The sequence below is a fragment of the Alosa sapidissima genome, chromosome 10 (assembly GCF_018492685.1).
Source record: "Alosa sapidissima isolate fAloSap1 chromosome 10, fAloSap1.pri, whole genome shotgun sequence".
In the NCBI taxonomy this organism is placed as follows: Eukaryota; Metazoa; Chordata; class Actinopteri; order Clupeiformes; family Clupeidae; genus Alosa; species Alosa sapidissima.
The window spans coordinates 4,170,237-4,194,426 of NC_055966.1; the positions used below are offsets into that span (position 1 = coordinate 4,170,237).

The 24,190-nt window shown below is 43.5% G+C and overlaps 2 protein-coding genes across 5 annotated transcripts; both read left to right on the forward strand.

The window, feature by feature from the left end:
• Positions 1 to 4,043: 4,043 nt before the first annotated feature.
• On the forward strand, positions 4,044 to 22,445 carry LOC121721279 (angiopoietin-1-like). 4 transcript variants are annotated; one of them, XM_042108077.1, is made up of 11 exons: positions 4,044 to 4,760; positions 7,359 to 7,514; positions 7,800 to 7,921; positions 8,025 to 8,257; positions 13,888 to 14,018; positions 15,088 to 15,189; positions 15,380 to 15,546; positions 18,350 to 18,480; positions 19,253 to 21,401; positions 21,770 to 21,842; positions 22,336 to 22,445. In XM_042108077.1, the coding sequence occupies exons 1-9, from the start codon at positions 4,413 to 4,415 to the stop codon at positions 19,456 to 19,458; spliced, it is 1,596 nt and encodes a 531-aa protein (XP_041964011.1). In that variant the 5' UTR covers positions 4,044 to 4,412; the 3' UTR covers positions 19,459 to 21,401; positions 21,770 to 21,842; positions 22,336 to 22,445. The 4 variants fall into 4 exon arrangements, with proteins under 4 accessions (XP_041964011.1, XP_041964014.1, XP_041964013.1 ...); XM_042108080.1 differs by having other exon boundaries at positions 13,891 to 14,018; XM_042108079.1 differs by lacking the exon at positions 22,336 to 22,445 and adding an exon at positions 21,940 to 22,020.
• Positions 21,782 to 22,938, forward strand: LOC121720883 (zymogen granule membrane protein 16-like). The gene is made up of 3 exons (XM_042107354.1): positions 21,782 to 21,842; positions 22,336 to 22,453; positions 22,632 to 22,938. Exons 1-3 carry the CDS (start codon positions 21,782 to 21,784, stop codon positions 22,936 to 22,938), a joined length of 486 nt encoding a protein of 161 aa, XP_041963288.1.
• The last annotated feature ends 1,252 nt before the right edge of the window (positions 22,939 to 24,190 follow it).

Genomic DNA, 24,190 nt, shown 5'->3' on the forward strand with positions numbered 1-24,190 from the left:
CCTTTGAGATGTAGATGTGTCCCTGTAGAGCTGCACACTAAAAGCTCATCTAGGTTAGACATGCACTGCCTATATCAGGAGTTACAGTTTTGAGCCGAGAAATAAATATGGACTGAGCATTGCCCCCTTGAAGTTCTTCCATCAACCCTGCTGTGCTGTGCTGTGCTATTATCTGATAAATATGGTGGCCGGTGTCATCACCTGATAAATATATAGAGGATGCTGGAAGAAGGATTGTACTGTGTTTCCATTCTTAATAGGTTGAGCATGATAGATAAGATCATCTCTTGTTTTCACCAAACAATCTTGCTGTCACAGTATTTGGGGTGATGTGGTGTCATCTAGTGGGCAGATAGGATATTGCTGTCCTTGCACTGGTAAACATGATAATTGGTACCTGAAATCCAGCCACTGACCACAGCGTTTCATTTCCCAAAGCCAAGCGGATGGGAATGTGGCTGTTACTGTATTTAACCAGAGAAATGGCCGTCCCAAACTCCACTCAGTTATTATGTCAAATATGACCTTCATAGTGGCTTAGCAAAAACTGTCAGTGAAATAGTTTCTGCACTCAAAACAAAAAGGCTTGCATGCATCTTATTTGTCTCTCACAGCCCTTTCATTTCATGTGTAATGGTTATTAGAGCAATTATAGCAACAAAACACTATAGACCTTTCACACAGAAGCAATAGAAAGGGGATAGGGGCCGAGGGGAGCTCTGCTATCAACCCAACATGTGGCTTATTTATTGTGCTTCTCTTGGTCTTCAGCCACCGACTCTGACAGACAGACTCTGATGCTCCTATACTGTGGCACCCAGAACCCTCTGAAAGGAGAGGGGGTTCACTCAGCCTGGAAATCAGCACAACAAAACGGCAACGTTAAAATGCAATAACAGCTCTCAAATGAGCATTCTGCAGACTGCAGACCTGAGAGGCTCCCTCTGCAAACCTCAACTGAGCACCATGATCAGCTGTTCCTTCAGGCTGTTGTGATTAGCCCTGCCCTGCCCTGCCCTGCCCTGCCCTGCCCTGCCCTGCCCTGCCCTGCCCTGCCCCATCTAGAGGAATATCTCCGCTCATTTTTATTTTCATTTCACTGAGAATTGCAATGGATTTTCATGAAATGAAACCAAGTGAGTCTGGTGGAACCAGACTAGACTACTGCCTATTGCCTCATGAGTGTGTGCTGCTCTGTGTGATCACCGATTGAGGTCAGAGGTTAAAAATTGCAAGAGCGCTGGTCGTCTGCGCCATGCAGGCAGTGTGAGGAGAAGCAGACAGTCCAACCTGAAACCGGAGAATTATATAAGGGATAATGTAGGGATAGTGTGTCCATTTCATAAACTATACGTTGTAGAGGGCAATGATAAACTCTAAATATTCTATATTATATACTTTATATACTATATACTTGGGTTTAGAGTGAGAAAGAGTGAAGAGTGAGGATGGTGTAATGCTGTCTCTGCGGTGGTTACCGCTGTGTCACACTATCCAGCAGGCTTGTTGAGAAGCTCACCCAGAAGCATCATCTTAAACCACACTACTGTGGGCATCTGAAAGTAGCCACTGCTTCAGGTATTCAAAGTCACTATTATGCCTAAAGGCTATTGGTCCACTGTGTATGGCTTGCATCAGTGCCCCGATAGATCCCTGACCTTCTCTGGGAATGTAGATGGAGCTTGAGGGGAGAGAGAAAGGGGATTTGGTTGTTTTTGGGACCTGAAAATGGCTGGGAGCCAAATGTGTGAAAGAGCACATTGCTAAATACCGCACTGACTAAACAAACAACACTGCCTTTAAAACCAAACCGAGTTCTTGTCTGTATGGACTGCAGCAGGAGAACAAGTTCCTCTGCTTCCATCGTTGAACTTAAGAGTTTTGGTGGCACTAGGTGGTATCTAAAACTGTTGCAGCTCTATTAGGCAATAATGCCAGTAAAAACACAACCTTTCTTCAAACAAACAGGGAGATGTTTCGAGAATAGGTTAAATCTAAGGTCTAGCAATTTACCAAAAACGTGATGCTTGCCAACTTATAGGCTGCCTATGGTTTGTAGAATACAGCAGTTGTTTCCTGTGCAGCCTGTAAACATGTGGTGTTTACTCTGATATTTGAGAGGTAACGTATACTGCATCTGATTCTGTCAGAATCTGAGGCTTTGCTCTAAGTTTGTTTCCGAGGAAAGTCCTAAGTTGGCAGAAAGGGCTCTTATGTAAGGGAACCCTCAGCTGCTACGTGCTCCACACAGACTCTCTCTCTTCCTCCCACCCCCGTCTCCCGTCTCCCCCCCACAGCCGATGGATCTCCAGCTGCAGGCCAGGCAGCGCTGAGAGGAATGGACAGGAAGTGCTCATTTATCAGGAGGAGTGTGTGATGTCTGGACGCTCTCTGGCCATGACGGATGAGGGTTAAGGTTACCAAGACAACATGTAAATCCCCTCACCTGCTGGTTCTCGTGTCCCTAGTGCCCAGATATGCATACACGGCACAAAAACGTTTCATTTTCAATCTATCTGCGTTTCCTTTTTGCCAAAGCACATGTTTATGACTGCAATGTAATAACCCAAAAGGTTCTGTTGGAGGATCCCATTTTTAATGCTGTTGTACTGTTGCCGCATTACTGCACAGTATGCTATGCTAAATCTGGTGTGTGTATGTGTGTGTGTGTGTGTGTTTGTGTATGTGTGTGTGTGTGTGTGTGCGTGTGTGTGTGTGTGTGTGTGTGTTTGTGTATGTGTGTGTGCGTGTGTGTGCGTGTGTGTATGTGTGTGTGTGTGTGTGTGCGTGTGTGTATGTGTGTGTGTGTGTGTGTGTGTGTGTGTGTGTGTGTGTGTGTGTTGTATGTGTGTGTGTGTGTGTGCGTGTGTGTGTGCGTGTGTGTTGTATGTGTGTGTTAGTTTGCCCTTAGTCCCTTAGTTTTCCCATACTCATTCGGAACATTTGTGCTGCCATTATTTTCTCTGTATGTGGTTTGGCCTTCTATTTGATTAAAAACACAGCCAGAAAATGTGCTCGCACAAACCCACTAAGTAAATAAGATGTTCTGATTACAGATGTTCTGTCTTACTCGGTGATCAGATGATCACTTCTACTGTAGTATGTTGTGTCTTATGAGGAGGCGTGGTGTGTGGATGATGGAGAGATCTGTTGATGTACCATTTCACCATCTGCCTCATTTCTGTGGCAATTCACAGTCAGCAGATCCGCCCACCCCTCACTTGTACTCCTCTCCTGGCTGCGTGTGCTGTGAGAAGTGTACTAGAGGGAAGCATGTGCTCGCTCCTATTCTCTGCTCTTCCTCTGCCTAGTGATATGTGCACAACTACTACATATTAGATTACATTCAACTTTATTGTCTTTGTGCAGAGTACAAGTACAGAGACAACGAAATGCAGTTTGTGTCTAACCAGAAGTGCAAAAAAGGAGAAAGTGCAATGTGATATACAAAGTAGGTGGTGCATAGACAGGACAAAAGATATAGTGCAGTGTAGACAGTAGTATACAGTTGTTTTCAGAAGGTGGTTTAGAGTAGTATAAATTACATATAAGTATGTGCAGTGTATTAACAGTAACCTTATAAGAGCAAAATAAATATGACTATGTAATATGAACAATGTATGAACAAATATATGGGAAGCCTGCTCTCTTTTTTTCTCTTCTCTCTTCTCTCACACACACACACAGAAAAAAAAACACACACACACACACACATACACACAGACACACACACACACACACACACACAGACACATAGACACACACACAGAAAAAAACACACACACACACACACATACACACAGACACAGACACACACACACACACACACACACACACACACACACACACACACACACAGACACATAGACACATACACACACACACACACACAGACAATCTCTCTCTCTCTCTTTCACACACACACACACACACACACACACACACACACACACACACACACACACACATACACACATTCCTGTGCAGCCACCCTTTATAGGAGACTGGGAGACTTGGAGGCAGTGTGTGTGTGTAACTGTACAGTGGAGCCCCACAGTAACACTAAGCAGACGGAGAGAGAGAGTTAACAACCCTGAAGTGGAGCTAATGGACAAATCACTCTCTCGGTCCTGACGGCTGCAAAGCAGAGCAGCGCACGTTAACACATACAAAGCACATACGCAGAGTTCACCGAGGGGGCTCTGTTGCCAGCTCCCCAGAGCCAGCTGTGGGCTGAGAGACTCAGAGTTTCATGACTCAGCTCTCTCTCTCTCTCTCTCTGTGTCTCTCTCTGCGGACTTTCAGCAACAACATTTGGCTCGGCTGCTGGGAAACTGGACTGTCTGTCCGTCTCAGACGCATTCCACACTGTGTGGGTTTACGGAGCTGCTACGAGTGTCCTGCGCACTGCCATGCGCCGGAGCGGACTTCTCTGCCCGCGGCTCTGTCTGGCCGCTCTGTTGGTGTGGGCGAGGTGCGGGGCAGGAGGCGGAGAGGAGCGCCACCAGCCGAGTCTGACCACGGGCACAGGTGACGGGAGGGGCTACAGCTCCACGCCGCTCGCCCAGTGCACTTACACCTTCATCCTGCCCGAGATGGCAGGGGCCGCCCAGTCCAGATGCCCCGATCAGGGGCCGCAAGAGCTGGGCAGCAGCAACAGCCTTCTGGGAGACGCTCTGCAGGGAGCGCAAGTCCCTGTGGGCCAGCGGATTCAGCACCTGGAGCTGGCCATGGAGAACTACACGCACTGGATCCAGCTGGTGAGTGCTGCCTTAGAGGTGGGGGGAGGTGTGCTGTGCTGTGCTGTGGTGTGCTGTGCTGTAGTCTAGATTCTCTGTGAATGCACAGCAAGGTTTTAATTTGTTTTTTTTTTTCCTTTTGGGCAGAGAACTGATTTAGAGTTTGCTTGTTATTGTTTCATGATTGACCAAATGTGTTAACAGAGTGAGGAAAGTGAAGACTTTTATTAATGTATGTGTATGTGCTCCACTGAAATTGAAGTGGTTAGTGTCGTGGATTTTATATTTTAAAAACTCTTCAGCTGAATGATCTGAATGATGATGTTTTCCGTGATGTGATATCCTGAAATACGTTTTTTCATTGTTGTATTTTGCTTTTTTGATCATTATTTTTTCCCCATTATTCGGTTTAGTATGTGTTTTGCTTATTTGACTTTCACAGAATATTGTATGCATCTATGAACAGTGCTTTCTAAGAAAGTTCCCCTCTACACTCTAGCTGAGTGGCAGTGTTTCATCAATAAGACACAGACTATATAAGGGTGTGCCTCTTTTTGAATGTTTGACTGATGATAGTTTGAATCAGGGACCGAAAACGTTTTGCACCTCACTGGGTTGCACTATGCACCTCTTTATTTGATTTGTATGTGGTGCGCTTCCTGTTCTTTCTGACTGTAACTGTCTATCACTGAAATTGAGTCAATACTTCATAGTAAAAACTCTGATGGAAGTCTGATGGAGTAATACAAGGAAAAATCCAAACAAGAATAGTGCTGATGAATCTATGCAATGTCTGGCATATTTTGCATTGCAAAAACCCTCCAACTTTACAGAGCAATTTGGCCTCAACAAGATTGCAACACATTTTACTCTCAAATGAACATTCCGCATTGTCTCCTGAAGGTATCATGTTTTAAATGAATGCTGAGAACGCTGAATATATTTGGTCACGGTTGATTTAAAGGATCCACCACTGGGGATGGAGTCTGTTTTATTTGGTACTCTGTAAAAAGTTTAAAAACAACCCTACCAACTTTGAATGTCTTTGCTTCCTGCTATATTTTTGCATGGAGTGCTGCAATATGTAACCATTGTAACATATCAGACTGTCTGTCTGCTCATACATTACAGTACAGTACAGTACAGTAAATAGCTAGAGCTGACCTTATCCACTGTGGACATACATTGTGTTGACAGAGTAGTGCCCTGACTGCAGCAAACAGAGGCCCTTTCCAATTCGATACAGCTTGACATGATCTATCAGAGGATAGATGTTAGTATGTTCAGTCTGGATAATGTTCAGCTCTACACTGACATCTTAAAACACATGTGCACCCTATATTAATGGTGCCATGGCTCTGTGCCTTGGGGCAGAAATCTAAATGTGTTTTGATGGGTAAGATTGATTGGAACCTTTTCATTCCTCAATGTTTCTTCTAAGCCATTTTAGGACAGGACTCATTCTGTGAGGCCAGACCACAGAGAGAGAGAGAGAGAGAGAGAGAGAGAGAGAGAGAGAGAGAGAGAGAAAGAGAGAGAGAGAGAGAGATAAACACTTATCTGACAGCACACTCTCAGTAAGCATTATGCAGTCCAGGCCATTCTGTAGCCATTCTGAATAGCATACTTCACTGACATCAGTGTCTACCAATACCTTTTGATCCTGCTCCAGTAATTCAAACAGAGAGATTTAATAAACAAGCTATTTACACAACAACAAATGTTTTCAATGAAGCCATAGGCCTGTACAAAACTTCTCAAATGTAAAACTCTGAAGCTGATGATACACAACAACTTTTTGAGCAACGTGGCTGGACAATGTTTCTGAGTATTGTTTTTGTGGCGCATTCCTATTGATATTGAGCCACATTCTTTCTTTTGTAGAACTTTAATCACCTGTAAGCAAATTATCATGACCATCCAATCAAAACACAGTGAACTGGCTATTTACTTGCCCAGCAACATTGCTCAAAACGTTGGCACATCACCACCTTGAGATAAGAAGCCTTTTTAAACGTGTGAATATGGTGGTGAGACAGACACCAGGTCAGAACGTTTGTGTCAAGAAACTGTGCAAAGATTTCCCTCTGCATTGTTATTCAGGATAAGAGATCCTGAGGGGAATGAGCTAACATGATGTTATCCTGCCATGGTTCGTATGTGCTATACATTTTAAGGATCCGACATAACCACAGTGCAACAGATTTATATTCATCACAACTGGGCCAGAGTCTACTCAACCAATTGCGCAGATTTGTACTCTAGAGTCTCCTTTGAAATCTCCTTCAAGGCACAATGAGATCCAAGAATGTCCATTTTAAACATACTTGAAATGAACAAAGACCTAAAACAACAGCAGGATCAAGGATAAATCATGTTACACTGGGAGAGTTGTTATTGTAGCCTAGCATCAATACCACTTACCTTTAACCCTACTGTAACAACAGAATGGGTAATCATGTACTATTTGTTTTTCTATATTGCACATCAAAGGCAATCATTTGAAATCCACTAGAAAGGTCCAAGACCTTTCTGAAAATGACTGGAAATGAAACATCTGCAGAGTATACTCACATTTGGACATTTCGCTGCCTTACATGTTAGTTGACTGTCTTCCAGATTGAGGGGTCAGTGAGAAATAATGCTAATGTCGAGGCAAGGAGATTGGAGCACAGCACAGTCAATGAGGACACTGCTGCCATTTTGGATCTCAGCACCAACTTGCTCTATCAGACAGCCAAACACACACGAAAACTAATGGAAGTTGAGACACAGGTGAGCTACTTTCACACATGAATACATGTCCATATCTAGGCTTTTACACTTCATTCCTTGGGATTAGTTAAATTTATACATTGGTAAAGATGTAACAAAGGTCCCCACAGCTTCCACCAACCACATTGCCAAAAGATCAATTAGCATGCTAATAAGCCTGTATCAGTTCCAACGTTTTGCACGCATATTGGATAACATTTTACACATGATTGTCTTGACAGTGTTTTAGTAAATTGATATGTACACTACTTCAGTAGGCCTAACTGTAGTGTTTCTGTTTTATAGGTTCTGGATCAGACCTCCAAGCTAGAGATTCAGCTGCTGGAGAACTCTTTGACAAAAAACAAATTGGAGACCCAGCTGTTACAGCAAACCAATGAAATCACTAAGTTGATTGATCAAAATGGGTAAATATACACTGTTCTGTCCAGGCAAGGCCTGTATCATCTGGCATCATCACTGAGAGGAGGAAAGGGCCGTTCATCCTGACTGCTGTCTCTGTCTCTGCAGTGTTGTAGAGCGCCGCTTGCGTGACATGGAGTCACAGCATCAGCAGCAGCTGCAGGCCTTGAGAGAGGAGCGCTTGGGTCTGCAGAGGGTGGTGCTTCAGCAGAGCCAGCTGACAGAAGAGCTGCAGAGCCACGTGCGCCTGGTCACCAGCAACAACAGCCTACTGCAGAGCCAGCAGCAGCAGCTCAGGGAGGCCATCAGACGCCTGCTGGAGGTCTGCTCCAAAGACAAAGGTATCTGCAGTGGAGTTAGCCTAGCGTCACCCACCAACTGAGACACCAGTGCCAGCTAACCTAAAGCGTCCATATGTGGGTAGGATTTAGTTGGTTTGGTGATGAGTGTAGAGTGGGGCAGTACTAATAATAAAATTGGACAATAACACGATCTTTATTGGACATTTTTAGCATTTAAGAGAGAATGCCAATGTCTACCATGCAAAGAGGTACTGTATATTTATAGATCTTGTTGCTCTATATCAATGAGATCAATGTAACTGTAACTTCAGAACCTGTCTCACCACACCAGAGATGTTCTCAGACTAGAAAGAATCTCTTGAGTCATCACCTTATCACATCTCTGTTGACAGAGACATTCCTCTCTGAAATATGTACACAACAATGTTTCCTCATATTTGTGTGGCTACCCACAATAAATAATTCTTCAATAAAAATAACAATAAAAAATAATTTCTTGTGCAACGTAGTGCCATTTTCCAAGACGAGACAAAGGAGAGATCGAACGCCAAATTTTAATATTTGAGACATAATTGTGCTTATCATCAGTGCAAGAGTGTGTCCATTAACTCTTATTTCCTAATTTAACCCTCTTTAGAAATAGCCCTTTTCTTGACTCATGCCAAATCTAACATCTTAATGCAACATCTTAAAATACTATTCTCTTATTTCAGTATTTCTCTTATTTTTGAACACCAGGCAGTATAAAAGTATACATTTATCTCCTAAGACCAAATAGAAAGCTCTGAGCTTTAGCTACTTGAGAGCAGGTGCACCTCGGCAATATCAGAGACTCCATTCTCCGTTTAGCATCAAGATGAGCTCAAAGCCATTATTTCAAATAGAGGGTGACACGGGAATCAATTTTCACTCCTGTCCCATCCCGAGCCCGCACAAATACTCCCGTCATATCCCGATCACGTGACAGCCCCCCAAAAATTCTGTCCCGCAAGATCCCGAGAGAAAGACTCCCGAATTAGTCTAGTTGACAGAAAGGTGAACCCGGAAATGTTGAGTACACCAAAGTTTTATGATAGAAATATATAGTATGGGTCCCCAGCATGCAGAAACTGCCGGATGCTAATTTGCATATGTTGGGCAATTTGTGTAATTAAGCTAATTAGCATAAATTAGCATAATTGCCTATATTGATCATATTATAGGAGCTGCTTGGCCAAAATGGACAATGTTAGTATGTTTTTAGGGGCTACTGGAGATGCTGAGTCCATATCTGACATTTTCAAGACTCAAAATCACTATTTAAACATGGTTTGGTCACGTTCTTACTCTCATGAAGCTGATTTTGCTAAGTTTTTGGGGGCAATTTAGACGGATTTTTGGAGGATAAAAATGTTCAGTGTTCAGGAATAATTTCAAGTTATTTCTGAATTCCACAATAATTTTGGAAATAGCTATTCACTGGCCCTCTGCTGTGACTCACAATTGAGTAACAAAGGGAAGAACTAGTCTCTACTACTCCTCCTGTCCTCATCCTTTGTCCTGTCGCCATCTTCTCCAGACTCTTCATCCCTGTCCTTCTGCTCTTTTAGCTGTGTATATATATTGCAACATGTAACATCGCTGCCTTTGCAGAAACAATAATTAGTACAGGCCAGGCCTGCGGCTGCACAGCTGCACTTTCCAGATACATGTATACACAGTTTTAACCCAGCTTTGCAGTTACTGCTGATAACATCTAACAAATCAGCAGGAGCAACAGGACTTGAATCGAGGGTGGGCGAGTTCCTCTCCTTTCTTCATACCCGTCTTCTTACTCCATCCAAACGCGGTGATATCCACAGCCGGTGGATCAGGGCGGTCTGCTGCTTTCCAAAGCAGCACCTGTAGATGGGCACGTTTTCCATGGAGGAGTAAGTTCTGTAGGAGACAGTGTCTTCAGTGCTGGAGGAGCCGGGAGTGGGAGGCCTCACCGCCAGGGATGGATTACTGCACGGGCCTACATGTACCGGGCCCAGGGTCAGGGGGCCCTGAAGCTCAAGCCTTTGCATTAAATCATTGCCTCAATATCAACACATCAGGATGTATGGTGTATGAATCTGATTGAATTTAGTCCATCCCCAAAATGCACCAGTATACAGGAAATCACATCAAACAAATTAAAACATTTCTGAGGAAGGACCCCCAAACCCCCCTTCCACATGCGACAATTAGTGGGGGGCCCTTAATACATCTGGGCCCAGGGGCCCGAAAGTTCATAATCCGTCCATGCTCACTGCTAGGTGGATGCCCAAGCAAAAGGATCCAAAGAGAGCCCTTGTAAGGGGTACTAAGAAGCTTACAGAGGCCTTCAGTAGAAGCCACGGGAGGAGACCAGCTGTCGCCTGGGCCTGGATACGGGAGGAATGCTAGCCTGAAGAGGATCTCAATGCAGTGGACACGGCGGAGAAGGGCTTCACGCGACCGGGAGAGCAGCCTTGGAAGATGAGGTGGTGACGCCGACCTGGGCGCTGACTTCACCGTGAGAAGACCTTGAGCCCCTGGCCCCGCCAGGCAGCTTTAGGTCGGAGTTGGCGGTGGCCCTGTCTGCGGAGCAGAGCAGAGGTGGAGCGGCAAGTAGGTGGTGCCTTGAGGATGGACGGTTGGCGGAGCTGTTTGAGGCACAACGGTTGGGCAGCTCTGGCGGAAGGGCCCTCTAAAAAACGGAACTCTAAGCCTTTGGGTGCACCATCTTTGTGGGAGGCACCATGCTGTGCGGGTGCCTGTTCTTGTTGGCCTGTTCGCCGGCGCTCTTTAGAAAAATAAGGGGAAAAAAAGTTTGTTGTGTGAAATCCGATGGCATGAGCCAGAGAGAAGGTCTAGGCCTTGGCGCAACCGTGGCGGAGTGGAGCGGCCGGGAGCAGCGGAGGACCGCTATGCGACGAGGCAGCAGAGGAGGGATGCCAACGTCGGTAGCTGTAGCCCGATTGCGCAGCGTGGTCCGGCGACGATGGAGCTGGAGTCTGCTGCCCCGACTGGCGAGACGACGGAGCAGAGCGTTGGAGGTACAGTGCCAGTTACGGTGCTCAGTGGTGGGGAGTCTGTGCCAGTGGAGGCTAGGCCCCGCCAGGTGTTGGAGGAACGTTGCGACCTTGCGAAAGTGTGACCTGAGGGTGTTCTCTGAAGGGAGCTGGGGACGAGCGGCGACAGGCCAGGTGACTGCCAGCACTACCCGCATTGGGCTGCTTGTGGTTGTGGTTCCCCTGGGTGAGTAGGGCTCTTGCGGTGTGTGCACCCCACCTGCTGTGTGGCAGTGCCAGAGACTTTGCTGGACTGAATGTGCCGAGGACGGCAATGGCTTGTTGGGGGAGCTGTGTAACGTCAGCGTGCTGGACTGTACTTGAGATTCCCACAATGTTTCGAGCTGGGGATTCTGGGAGAACTTTGGGGTTGTTATTATGTGTGCTTGTGCCTGTATGGTGCGGCTGCGTCCAACCCTATGTGTGTAAGGTGCGAGTGTTCTTGACTTCCCTGGCGTGTGCTATGTTCTGTGCCGATGTCCCTGCTCCCGACCTTTAATAAAGCTTTTGATCTCATCAATCATTACACTATTAAATCTGCTTAGCATCATTAGCATGCTGCACATATTTGTTAAAGCTCTTGCATTCAAGTTGAGTGATCATCTCAATACCAATGTTTCCCAAAAGGGCTTGTCCCTACGAGAAGAGTATTACCTTAAACACACATGAGGAAACTTAACAGTCCAATCAGTAGACTATGATAAGCCCAGCCAAAAACTCCAATAAAATTTGTATCAACTTTGAGGGACAGCTATGACCATGCAGGATTATCCAGACCAAACGTGACGATTTTGCTACATACTATTCCTATTTATGTACCAGCATGCAAAATTTGAGCCTCCTACATGGTTTAGTTCTTGCGCTGTGGGCTTGTGAACTTTGACAAAAAAAAGAGGCCGAACAAAATCGACACCCCCCTCCCCCTGTAAAACTGGCTGTATCTTGGAAAGTATTGATCTTACATAAAAGTAATTTTACAGTGTGTCTCCTGGGTAACATACAGTAGGTACACCTGGTAATTTTTTCAGAATTTTTTGAGACCTAAGTGCGTGGGCCCTGGTTGAACTGACGTGGAATAACCCCTATTGAAATGTCTAGCCCGACCCCTCCAAAAAAATCAAGGTTCGTATCAAACCGTGGGTCAACGGTCAAAAATTGTGATACGAATCGAATTGTTAGGTTGGTGTATCGTTACTGCCCTACTGTATATCGCTACAGCCCTATCCTCCAAAAATCTGCCTAAATTGGACCAAAAAACTCAGCAAAATCATCTTAATGAGAGTAAAAATGTGACCAAACCAAGTTAAAATAGTGATTTTGAATATTGAAAATGTCAGATATGGACTCAGCATCTCCAGTAACCCCTAAAAACATACTATCATTGACCATTTTGGCCAAGCAGCTCTTATAATATTATCAATATAGGCGATTATGCTAATTTATGCTAATTAGCTCAATTACACAAATTGCCCAACATATGCAAATTAGCATCCGGCAGTTTCTGCATGCTGAGAACCCATACTATATATTTCCATCATAAAACTTTGGTGTAGGCCTACTCAACATTTCCGGGTCCACAATGGGGCTCTATGGGCTGTCCACCGGACTAAATCCCGTCCCGCTCCATATGTTGATGTCTAAAGTTATCCGACTGTTAGGCTACGCAGTAGCATGCGGTGACCATCAGTTTGGTAGGGCAGAAAGCCTTGTCTAACTTTTCTTTAATAGCCGATCATTTTGGGCTACATTAAAATTACATATTTTACAGGACTTTGTGTAGGCTATGCTTAAATCATTTCATAGTCAGAATAGTAGATCTCATCCCATCAGTTAAGTTTGCACCGTTCTCATCACGTTAAACCAGCGAAGCATAGCAACGTTGTTGCTATGGGTAAACAAAACTATTTTTTTGTGTTCCGCCAGGGTTATGCGATAAATATATTGAGGAATGCGATCGTCGAGGTGCCATGCCCCAACATTGCATGACACATTAAACTCGACGAGAATCGCTTTCCCGGACAGCTCGTGCAATTGAATAGAGCTGTCCTTTGCTGACACTTTCGCCTGGAACTGTTTCTTTGCATCCATTTTGCCTTAGGGCCTAGTCGCTAAAGCTGATTGATTGTGAACAGCTGATTGATTGTGAACAGGGCAGCTGCTTTGTCTTGCTCTGATAGGCTACCAATCAACAAACGTATTGTGGGTTGTAATTGGTTCTCTTTTCTAAAACAAAATGCCTCACGTCTTTGGGCGCACTCACTGCATTGCAGCGTCATTTTTTAAAATTTAATCTCTGGCTTCCCGCCAGCTCCCGTTTATTATTTCCTGTCCCGTCCCAATCACGTTACCAACAGTAAAATTTACTCCCGTACTGCGGGAAACCCGCGGGATTACCGTGACCCGCGGGAATCCCGAAAAATTGTCACCCTCTAATTTCAAAGCAACACCATGGAGGTTTTGTCCAGAACTAGAAGAACTAAAAGCCTCTAAACATGTTGCATAGTGTTGGATAAAAGAACTACACCTACATCGTCTTGCTTTAAAGCCAAATTTGTCATTGTTTAGTTTAATATGGAGAGGATATGCTGGCTTTGGACATTTGTTTTGTTTCAGTAGAGGCCTCCAACAGCCTACAGCAGGCTGATGAACAGAGGACATTTCGAGACTGTGCTGATCTTTTCCATTCTGGTTTCAACAAGAGTGGAGTCTACACCATTCATCTGACAATTCAGTACACTGCAAAGGTCAGGTCTGGTGTTGTCATGGGCGGATTATGAACTTTCGGGCCCCTGGGCCCAGATGTATTAAGGGCCCCCCATTTATTGTCGTATATGTGGGAGGGGGGGGTTGGGGGTCCTCCCCCAGAAAATGTTTAATTTGTTTGATGTGATTTCCTGTACTCTGGTGCATTTTGGGGATGGCCAATACTAAATTCAATCAGATTCATAGTCTACATCCTGATTTGTTGATATTGAGGCAATGATTCCATGCAAAGGCTTGGGCTTCAGGGCCCCCTGACCCCTTGGGCCCCTGGGCCTGGGCCCGGTAGGCCCGTGCAGTAATCCATCCCTGGGTGTTGTGGTGTCTACCATTATACTACTGTTTTTTGGATAGGTTCAATACTTCAGTACTGCAGTGAGGTACTGACAGCTATATGTAAGATCATAATTATTAGGGCAGGCTTTAGGCCTTTATTAAAGGGTTTCCTTATATGCTGACAGCTATATGTAAGATCATCATTATTAGGGCAGGCTTTAGGCTTTTATTAAAGGGTTTCCCTACATACTGACCTAAATGTTTCCATAAGGTTTTGCTTGTTTGTCTTCATTGGGATAAATAAACCTACTCCTGTACTCACAAGAGCAGTTGTGCCTATCTAGCAATGGGAAAACACTGGGCCTTTTGCCATTATATCTGACTCAAATGTGCCAGTTGTCTGGTTGGTATTAGCTTGTTCTGGGAATGCTGTTGACTGCCCCACCAATGTAGCAGATGTTCCCGTCCAGTGAGCATGGTTTACCTGCACAAAGGTGGCAAAAGCCAAAAATCTTATCAGTGGAAACCACCACATAAAAACTTTCTTCCACTGATGTCTGATAAGATAAATAAATAATAAATAATAAACAATAAACATCCACATAACACGCATGCTTGGGTTACCCACACAAGCTTGTTTCTCTGGCTTTAGGGACTGACTCCAGTGTATGCAGGTTAGAGGCATGTTGATTTAGTTTTTCAGATGTTGATCTAGTGTACCAAAATCTCGATCTCTTGTCCTGGATGCAAATGGTGTTTGTTATTTGTCCTCTGTAGGTTTACTGTGACATGGACACAGCAGGAGGAGGGTGGACCGTGATCCAAAGGAGACAAGATGGCACCACAGACTTCCACAGGAGCTGGAAGGAATATAAGATGGTACTTTTTTATGAGACACCCCACTAACTTGTAGATCAAATGTAGGCTAGATCAATCCAGATCAAATCTATGCATTTACGTGTGCCTTTCTCTATCTCTCTATCTCTCTCTCTCTCTCTCTCTCTCTGTGTGTGTGTGTGTGTGTGTGTGTGTGTGTATGTGTGTGTGTGTGTGTGTGTGTGTGTTACAGGGCTTTGGCACTGTCTCTGGAGAGCACTGGCTGGGGAATGAGCTTGTGTTCCTGTTGACCAGTCAGGGCCAGTACTCCTTGAGGGTCGAGCTCACAGACTGGAATGACCAGCAAGCATTCTCTCAGTATGAACAGTTCCACATCTCTAATGAAAAACAAAAGTACAGGTGTGTTTCCTACATGCTGATGTGGCATTTAAATAAACATATCCGAGTTTGCTCCTCCTCCGTGTGCTTTACAGGAGCTGGACCATTTATAAGAAACTAATGCTGCTTCCTGGATTGTTCCTTTGTTCCAGTTTTTATTCCTTTTCCAGTAACTGTGCACTTAATTGATATCCTCATTCAGAACATTCTCTTCATTCCTACATTCAGAACATTCAAAGAACAAAGAACATTTAATTGCAATACTATACCAATCAGATGATTGATGTTGCTTCCTGGATCGCAGTCATGCCTTGAATATTTTTTTCCTTTTCTGACAGGCGCATTTCATGTGACATCTTTGTTCAGCTTGTCTGTTTCAACATTGAAATAATAACATTTGTACATTTACAATTTTTTAAATGTACAGTTTCGTAAGTATTTTAGGTTTGGAAACATCTGGATTTTGGATTACGAAAAACACATGTGCAGATCCTCCAAGTTAGATTTGTCATTGTGATCAATCTCTGCTGACACCCAAGATTATTGAAAATAGTGTTTCAAAAGACTAGGTGCACGAAAGGCTCCTGCATGGTCATTATGTCCGGTGGAGTGTCAGCTGTGTTGTATCTGTGCTGTGTTGTAACAGCATCTTCTGTTGTATTCTGCTCCTTACTCTGACACAGAATATCTTGTTTGGCCAATTATAACAGTTTTACCACACGCATAAATCCTTCTTTATTGTAACATGCTGATTCCCTAGTGCAACACCGAATCGGGTCCATGTAGACACTATAGGGTAATCATGTTGGTTGCTAAGGTGGTTGCTAGGGTGTCATTATGGAAGTGGTTGCTAGGTTGTTGCTAGGGTACTTAAGGTGGTTGCTAGGTTGTTGCTAGGGTACAATTACATTAACAATAGCGGCAGGTTCAAACACACCTGGCTCCACCGGAAACAAATGAGCGCACAGAGAGCCTTTCGTGCACGTAGCCTATTCCAGTTACAGTAGGTTGTTAAAAGTAATCTTTCTGGGATCTTTTTATCTTCTTTCTTACTGGATCCATGTTGTTTCCGTGACCGCTTTGTGTCCAGGAAGCAATGACAAGAAGATCAGCAAATATAGTCATTTGCCTGTTAGTGTATAATTTTCACCTCAAGTTCATCACAGATAATAATGTTATTAAAACAAGCATACTCTTTCTTTTATCAGTATGTTTTTCTTTGGTCACTGAAGTGATGGCACATTGAGCTGGATTGACAAACACTCTCGTCTCTGTTGTCGTCTGTGATAGCTCAAACGCTGTCGTCTCTGTTGTCGCCTGTGATAGCTCTGTCTGTGATAGCTCAAACGCTCTCGTCTCTGTTGTCGTCTGTGATAGCTCAAACGCTTTCGTCGTCTGTGATAGCTCAAACGCTCTCGTCTCTGTTGTCGTCTGTGATAGCTCAAACGCTCTTGTCTCTGTTGTCGCCTGTGATAGCTCAAACGCTCTTGTCTCTGTTGTCGCCTGTGATAGCTCAAACGCTCTCGTCGTCTGTGATAGCTCAAACGCTCTCGTCTCTGTTGTCGTCTGTGATAGCTCAAACGCTCTTGTCTCTGTTGTCGCCTGTGATAGCTCAAACGCTCTTGTCTCTGTTGTCGCCTGTGATAGCTCAAACGCTCTCGTCGTCTGTGATAGCTCAAACGCTCTCGTCTCTGTTGTCGCCTGTGATAGCTCAAATGTGCCCATGTGCCAGTCGCTGCTATCACTGATATGACTGGCATTTATATCCCACTGGCACATTGCCAGTGATCTGCCCTATCTACCCTACTGTATAACATATGGCCTAAATAAACACAGTTCAAGTGGTGGTCACTACACTTACTATTAGCAGGTCTGAATTCCAGTGTTGTTGTGCTACCAGCAACGGAACACTTTCTGATGTGAGCCAGGGGTCACTGCATCGCTCTCATACTGCAGGGCCATGCGGCCAGATGAGCAACGTGCATCATAACATTGCTCTTGAATCATATTCCTCAATTACCTTCCTATATATCTTCATCTAATATTTATGACAATATTCATCTAATATTTCTTTCTTTCAGGTAATTCATTCATAGTTTCACAAGCTATTGTTGTAGTGTGAGAATGCATGTCCAATCTCAGCCTGATTCCCCCCATCACTCACATTATGCTGATGAAACATTTATAGTCTCTTTGATCAAGTACTCATAGTGCCCTTAAGCTTATGTGAACAGGCTGCCTAAATATAAAGATGAACTCTATTAGTGATGAAGCACCTGCCGTCGGCCATCTGTCCAGGTGTCCCCGCTGTGCCCGCTGCATGAACTCACACAGGAGCCGTCCAGTAGGAGAGAATGCCGGACCATGCCAGAAAACCGCCTCACTCAGCTTCCAGATACCCTCAGTGTTTGCGCTCACTAAATCACTAAACCTCTGAGGTGTGAAGGTCTCCCAGAAAATAAATGAACCAAATTGGAATTAGGACATTTGGTAACACTTTACTTGAAGGTATATACATAAGAGTGACATGACACTGTCATGACACATCACATGAACCCTAACCCTAACCTCTAACCTCTAACCCTAATCCTAACTCTAACTCTAACTCTAACCCTAACTTGTCATGACAAAAACGGAATGACACTTAGAGAAGTGTTAGATAAACGTTTATGACTTGTTTATAATGTTTATGACACTTCATGTGAAGTGTAACCGGGCATTTTACCGTTAAAAAAAATCTTTATTTATTCACACCTCTGACTCAATTGCCTCAAAGTATTGGGACTTCAATGAAATGCTGTCCCTAATGTGTCCCTTCTGTCAGGCTATCTGTGAAGGGCTACAGTGGGACTGCTGGCAGACTCAGCAGCTTGGTCTCTCGCGGAGCTGACTTCAGCACAAAAGATGTGGACAATGATAACTGCATTTGCCAGTGTGCACCGCTGCTCACTGGAGGCAAGTATGATCAACACCACAGTCTTCTTTCACTTCAATGTAGCCAGTACCCAAACTCATACACCCAGCACATTGTCACTGGCAAAGGAACAACACAAACCAAAAACGTGATTATTATTTTAGGCTTTTTCAGTGAGGAAAAATGTATTAGCAATTATAATGGTCAGTATAAATAGAATGAAGGACATGTTCCGTTTCCCAATGAACGATGGACTATGGTTGGCCCTCGCTCTGACAGGTTAGGGGTATGAGTCCAAAGTTGAGAGACTGATGACCCAAAATGAGATAGCAGTAGCAACCTGTGGCAAAACCTGGGGCAGCCGTGGCCTACTGGTTAGGTGTTCGGGCTTGTAACCGATGGGGAAAGTGGTTGAGCACTGCTCTCCCATGCCCACATCCACGGCTGAAGTGCCCTTGAGCAAGGCACCTAACCCCTCACTGTGTGGTGTGCCACTGTAGCAAGTGCCACTGTAGCAAGGCTCTGCTCCGGATTAGTGTGTGCTTCACCTCACTGTGTGTTCACTGTGTGCTCTGTGTTCCACTAATTTATGGATGGGATAAATGCAGAGACCAAATTCCTTGTATACGCAAGTATCCTTGGCCTAGAAACCTGACTTACATTTACATTTTACATTTACAATATATGTTAGCCCAGTGTGTAGCTGGTTTTGCTGGTTTGTAGGTCAAATGATAATGTTATTTTCCCTGTCATAGATATTGGTGTTTTACCTCATGATTATTAATCAAATCTATATTCTTCCTCATCATGCAGGCTGGTGGTTTGATGCTTGTGGCGCCTCCAATCTCAACGGAGTCTACTACAGACAAGGCCAACACATGGGCAAACTCAATGGCATCAAATGGCACTATTTTAAGGGCCCTAGTTACTCTCTTCACAAGACCACCATGATGATCCGTCCGTTGGACTTTGGAGACAGTGTCAGAGGACTCAAAATAGGTCATGATGCATCTGAATAAGGAACTTGACAGTGACGAGAATATGACAGACTGGAATTGATTTCCTTACCACATATCACTCATCACACATCAACCAGTTTGGTTTGACTGGCATAGGCTTGCATTAACAGTGTTGCATCACATTTGACCTGTTGTCCCCTCTAATGTTGCATGCAAATTTAAACATTGTAACCCTAAAGCAAGTTCGCTACAAAATCAATTACATATTACATATTAAGTTACATATTACATAGTGTCCAACTAATAAATAGGAGTTGCAGCATATCTTCAATATCAAAACAATATGAAAGTTTATGGTAGATTAATGTCCAGCTTCTTTTTCTCTACCCTCGGTCCAAAACCTTTGCTTCAACAAGGTCTCAAGGACAAGATCTGTTCTTCTGTGCTTCAGCCCAGGAACATCCTGCCACCAGCTGATTGACTGCACTGCACATGAACTTTAAATAGGAATATTTCTGACATTTGCCTACTATTATTTAGACCTGGGTGAACCCAGACAAACCTGTTAGCACATTTATATTTGCTCTGCAGGTTTGTCTGGAAAGGATCCCATTGATGGCCATTTCTGATCACTAATCCAGCATGGGGTGGGCTTTAAATGATGATAGATAGAGCAGCAACTGTCATTATTAATGATTAGTTCATGATACATGATGTCTGGTGATGCGCTGATGATATACTGTTCAGCTGTGCGCATACAGAACATAGAGTATGCATTGTGTACATCATCCTTATTTCTATCCTGTCATTGCTTTCTTCTCATTACCTGATCATTTGCAAATGACTGATTTTCTCATCTGAAACTAACCGTCATCCACATACAAGCACAACAGCTACACAAACTTGTCCAACCACACACATGCTCAACAACTTTTGCATGCTGTCAGAGTCATGACCGATGGAGATGTACAGTATGTGTCTGCTTACATGGTAGAAGGCTGGCTTCTATCTCACAGTACTAACATTTAAAAATGCTCTTTAACACTATACTGCACAGCAATGAAATGCACCGTATTGGTGAGGGGATTTATTAGTCCTGATTGCTTTTGCAGCAGAATGTGTACTTTTGCTGCCAGCTTCTTTCCCTTCTTTGAGGACATATTTCCCTTTACTGTATGACGCATTTCTGACTGATGCTGTCTGAAGGTCTAGTCTTAGCACTCTATTGGTGCTCAGATCTCACCTATGACACAGAATGAAGGCAGCGCTGCTGGTATGGGGGATGAAGGTTCATGGAACAGAAGCACAGCTGCCCATGGCCTCAGCAACACAGAGGGCAGCTGGTCCACACATTGTTCACATTATTGAACCTGGGGACCTCACGCCAATTGTGTATATTGTCAACTAACTGCTCATCTGACACAAGTGGGTTAAATGGAGTTCAAATGATTGCACTGATTGGCTATCTCTTACTGTATGAGACATTTGATTTGACCCTACTTGGCACTCCTTCTTTCTTTCTTTTTTGGGAGGGTTGAATTTGGGGTGAGGGGTGAGTTTGTTTGGTCTTTGCCTATATTACAGGGGACATCTGCAGTGGAAGTGAAGTCATGAAGAGGATTGTATGGGCTAAAATAAATGAGAGAAATACATATTTGATACCTTTGCACTGACTGAGTTCAATACAGTGTGTCAAATGTAAATGTATGTTATCTTCCTGACCACTCAATGAGGGGAAAACAGTGCATAAAAATGTGCGCCAGTTTGGAGCGAGAACAATATGAATTTTCCAATATTTTTTTTAATAAATATCTTACATTACATTTACATTACATTTTTGGTCATTTGCTTGTCAGCATGTTGAGAGGGTGGAGCTGACAGATGGAAGTCAATGAGGGTGTGTGTGTGATAATAAAAACGGCATCAAGTAATTGTGAAACTTGTCTACCAGAGTCTGCTGTCAAGAAGTCTGTTGTGGAGGCATCGTGTGTGTACAGAAAATGGTCAGTATTCAATTCTAAAATTATTTTTTCTCTCCTAGTTCATGTGTTACTTATATACATTGCAAAAGCAGCTTATCTAATAAGATCTAGCCAAGTGTTATTAATCTTATGTCAAAGATCTATGGCATAATATCTATGCCTTAAAATAAGTCAAAATGATCTTACGAGAGAGCCCTAGGTAAGTTCCTTTAAACTAGTTAGATTTTACTTTTTGCAGTGTAGAACTGCTTATTACATCACTGTCTATTTAATATTTGCATCTATTTTTTTTATCACCTCACACCCTTAAATTATGAAATGTATTTAAAAGTAATGGATACATACAGTATTTTGCTTGTTTGCTGGTTGATATTGTTAATTGATTGTAGAGCACTGTAAGGATGCCCAGCCTGCTTCCCTGGATGGTCCTCTGTGTGCTGGGGGTCACATCCCTGACTCAAGGTGAGCCGGATTTCTGTGATTCAACCAAAGCCAATGTTTTTTTAGGACTGTGGTATTTCCTGTTTTTCTCAGTTTCTTTGTTTTCCATTGTATACAGATGCCACAATCTCTTTTATTTGACTGTTGAAGGCTGACTTTTTTCTCGCAATTTTGACTTTTTCTCGCAATTGCTCATTTTTTCGCACGATTTTGAAAATCAGCAATAATGTTGTTAACATTTGCAAAAGGCAATTGTGAGAAATTGCGATAAAAAACTCGGAATTGTGAGAAATAAAGTCGCAATTGCAAGGGGGAAAAAATAGAATTGTGAGAAAGAAAAGTCAGAATTGCAAGAAAAAAAGCCAGAATTGTGAGAAACAAAGTATATATTTTGTTTTATTTAGTGGCGGAAACAGGCTTCCATAGCAGGCTATAATGAATGTTGCACAGAAATGGTTAGTGTTGTGTTCAAAGATTCTGTGAAATGATGATGTTCTGCTCCCATGGCATTCAGCTGACCAATACTCGTTCTCCTCCGTCGTGGGAAGAGCCTCAGGTTTGCAGTATGCCACCGAGGGAGATGGACACATCACAAGTATCAGAGTCTGGGACGCTTACGGCTACATCGCAGGGTAACTCTCCACCTCTATTTAGGATGAGGGTGAACAAATCAAATCTATAGCAGAAGGAGCATTACCAAAAGGGCAAAAGGGCATAGAATATTTCACTATGTTTAACTACAGGTACACTATTGAGAAGCATTGGCATAAAAATCCACAGATGCATTATGGGTGAGTTATTTTGTCTCAGTTTCCAGCTAAGGTACGCCATCACATGGGGTCCGGTGTATGGCCGTCGGATTGGCCAGGCGACTGAACTGGAGTTGACTGAAGGAGAGGGTATTGTGCAGCTCTCAGGGAAGTACAACTACAGAAACTACATCTGGCAGTTGATGTTTGTTACCAGCAGAGGGCGCTCTCTGGTCGCTGGCCAGCCCTCTGGATCCTCCTTCAACTTCTATCCTACCAACAGCAGCAGTGAGCTGCTGATTCTGAGTGGCAGGGTCAATAGATACGGCATCACCGCCATTGGGGCACACTGGGGATGGTCAACATAATCCGGGGGCAGCTCTGCTGCTGACCCTGTGTCTCACCGCTGCTTGTCTCTATTTTTCTATGTAGCCAGCAGCCTCTTAAATATTGGTATGTTTGTATCGGGACTATTGATACTCATGTTTCTGTTACTATCAACTTTGTACAGTCATTTCCTGTGTATTAGCCACATTGTATATAAGCCGCAGGACAGTGTTTTATGCAAGTTAAAAGAAACAAAACCATATTAATACTGTATTAACTGCCCCCATGTATTAACCTCATAGCTGAAGAAATTTTGCAAAATCAATGTATAAGTCGCGGCTAATAGTTTATTATCATCAAATGTGTTATCATCAACTTAGTTTGTTTTCTGATCTTTCTAGTCTTACTATGAATACACATGCAAAGATCATATCACTGGTTCTTGTGAAAACTGATGACCCTAAATGAAGGCCCTGTATTGCTTACAATATCAGTCCACATGTCACAACAAATTCAGGTCTCTATATGACAAATTCATGTATAAAAATGGCATATGATCCTAATAAAGAATTGATGGTAATATTAAAAACAACAAATTACTATGTTGTGCTTATTATATTGATTCATATTATTATTATTATTATTAGTAGTAGTAGTAGTAGTATCATTGGATGACAACAAATATTTCATGGTAAGGATATGCAAAAAAATATTTCCAATGTCATTGGAAATGAGTATTTTGAACATTTGATATTTAGTTTATGTTATGAAACTCATCACACTTCAATATAGTATTATCAGGAGTCAAAATCGACAAATTGAGTGCAGCAAGTTCCTCAAAATACACACAGAAGTGCAATGAAAACATTTCAACATGTTTTATTGCAGAGGTATGCACAGAGAGCCTGGACACGCCAGACCCAAATCCAAAAGATTAAGGGTCTGGCCACGAATAATGAACTCGAGTGGCGGCTCCAAGCATTTAATAAATCTCACTGCACGCAATTGGATAACACTATACGACCGATGTTTACTGACTGAGTCCAGATTTCGGTGCAATTGGATAACACTTCGACTGTCATCTGTTTAGCTCATCACTGGCCCGCCTATATCAGATACGCCAATGTACCCCACAATACAAGGGACATAAGTAATGAGCATCATTACTCATTGCCAGCCCAGAGTGACTCGCTGAGCAAATTCAAATTGGAAAATGGATTTCCAGGGTAACACAGAGTCATCCGGGAGGAAACTCATCTGTACAGACAGACTACTGTGCTGACTGGCAGTGGC

Excerpts from the sequence above, each read along its gene's own strand:
- LOC121720883 (XM_042107354.1), top strand. The coding sequence starts at position 21,782 with ATGCCCAGCCTGCTTCCCTGGATGGTCCTCTGTGTGCTGGGGGTCACA. Across the intron at positions 21,843-22,335 it reads GGTCACATCCCTGACTCAAG|CTGACCAATACTCGTTCTCC; the intron begins GTGAGCCGGATT and ends CATGGCATTCAG. Across the intron at positions 22,454-22,631 it reads GCTTACGGCTACATCGCAGG|TTTCCAGCTAAGGTACGCCA; the intron begins GTAACTCTCCAC and ends ATTTTGTCTCAG.
- LOC121721279 (XM_042108077.1), top strand. The coding sequence starts at position 4,413 with ATGCGCCGGAGCGGACTTCTCTGCCCGCGGCTCTGTCTGGCCGCTCTG. Across the intron at positions 7,515-7,799 it reads TAATGGAAGTTGAGACACAG|GTTCTGGATCAGACCTCCAA; the intron begins GTGAGCTACTTT and ends TCTGTTTTATAG. Across the intron at positions 15,190-15,379 it reads GCTGGAAGGAATATAAGATG|GGCTTTGGCACTGTCTCTGG; the intron begins GTACTTTTTTAT and ends TGTGTGTTACAG.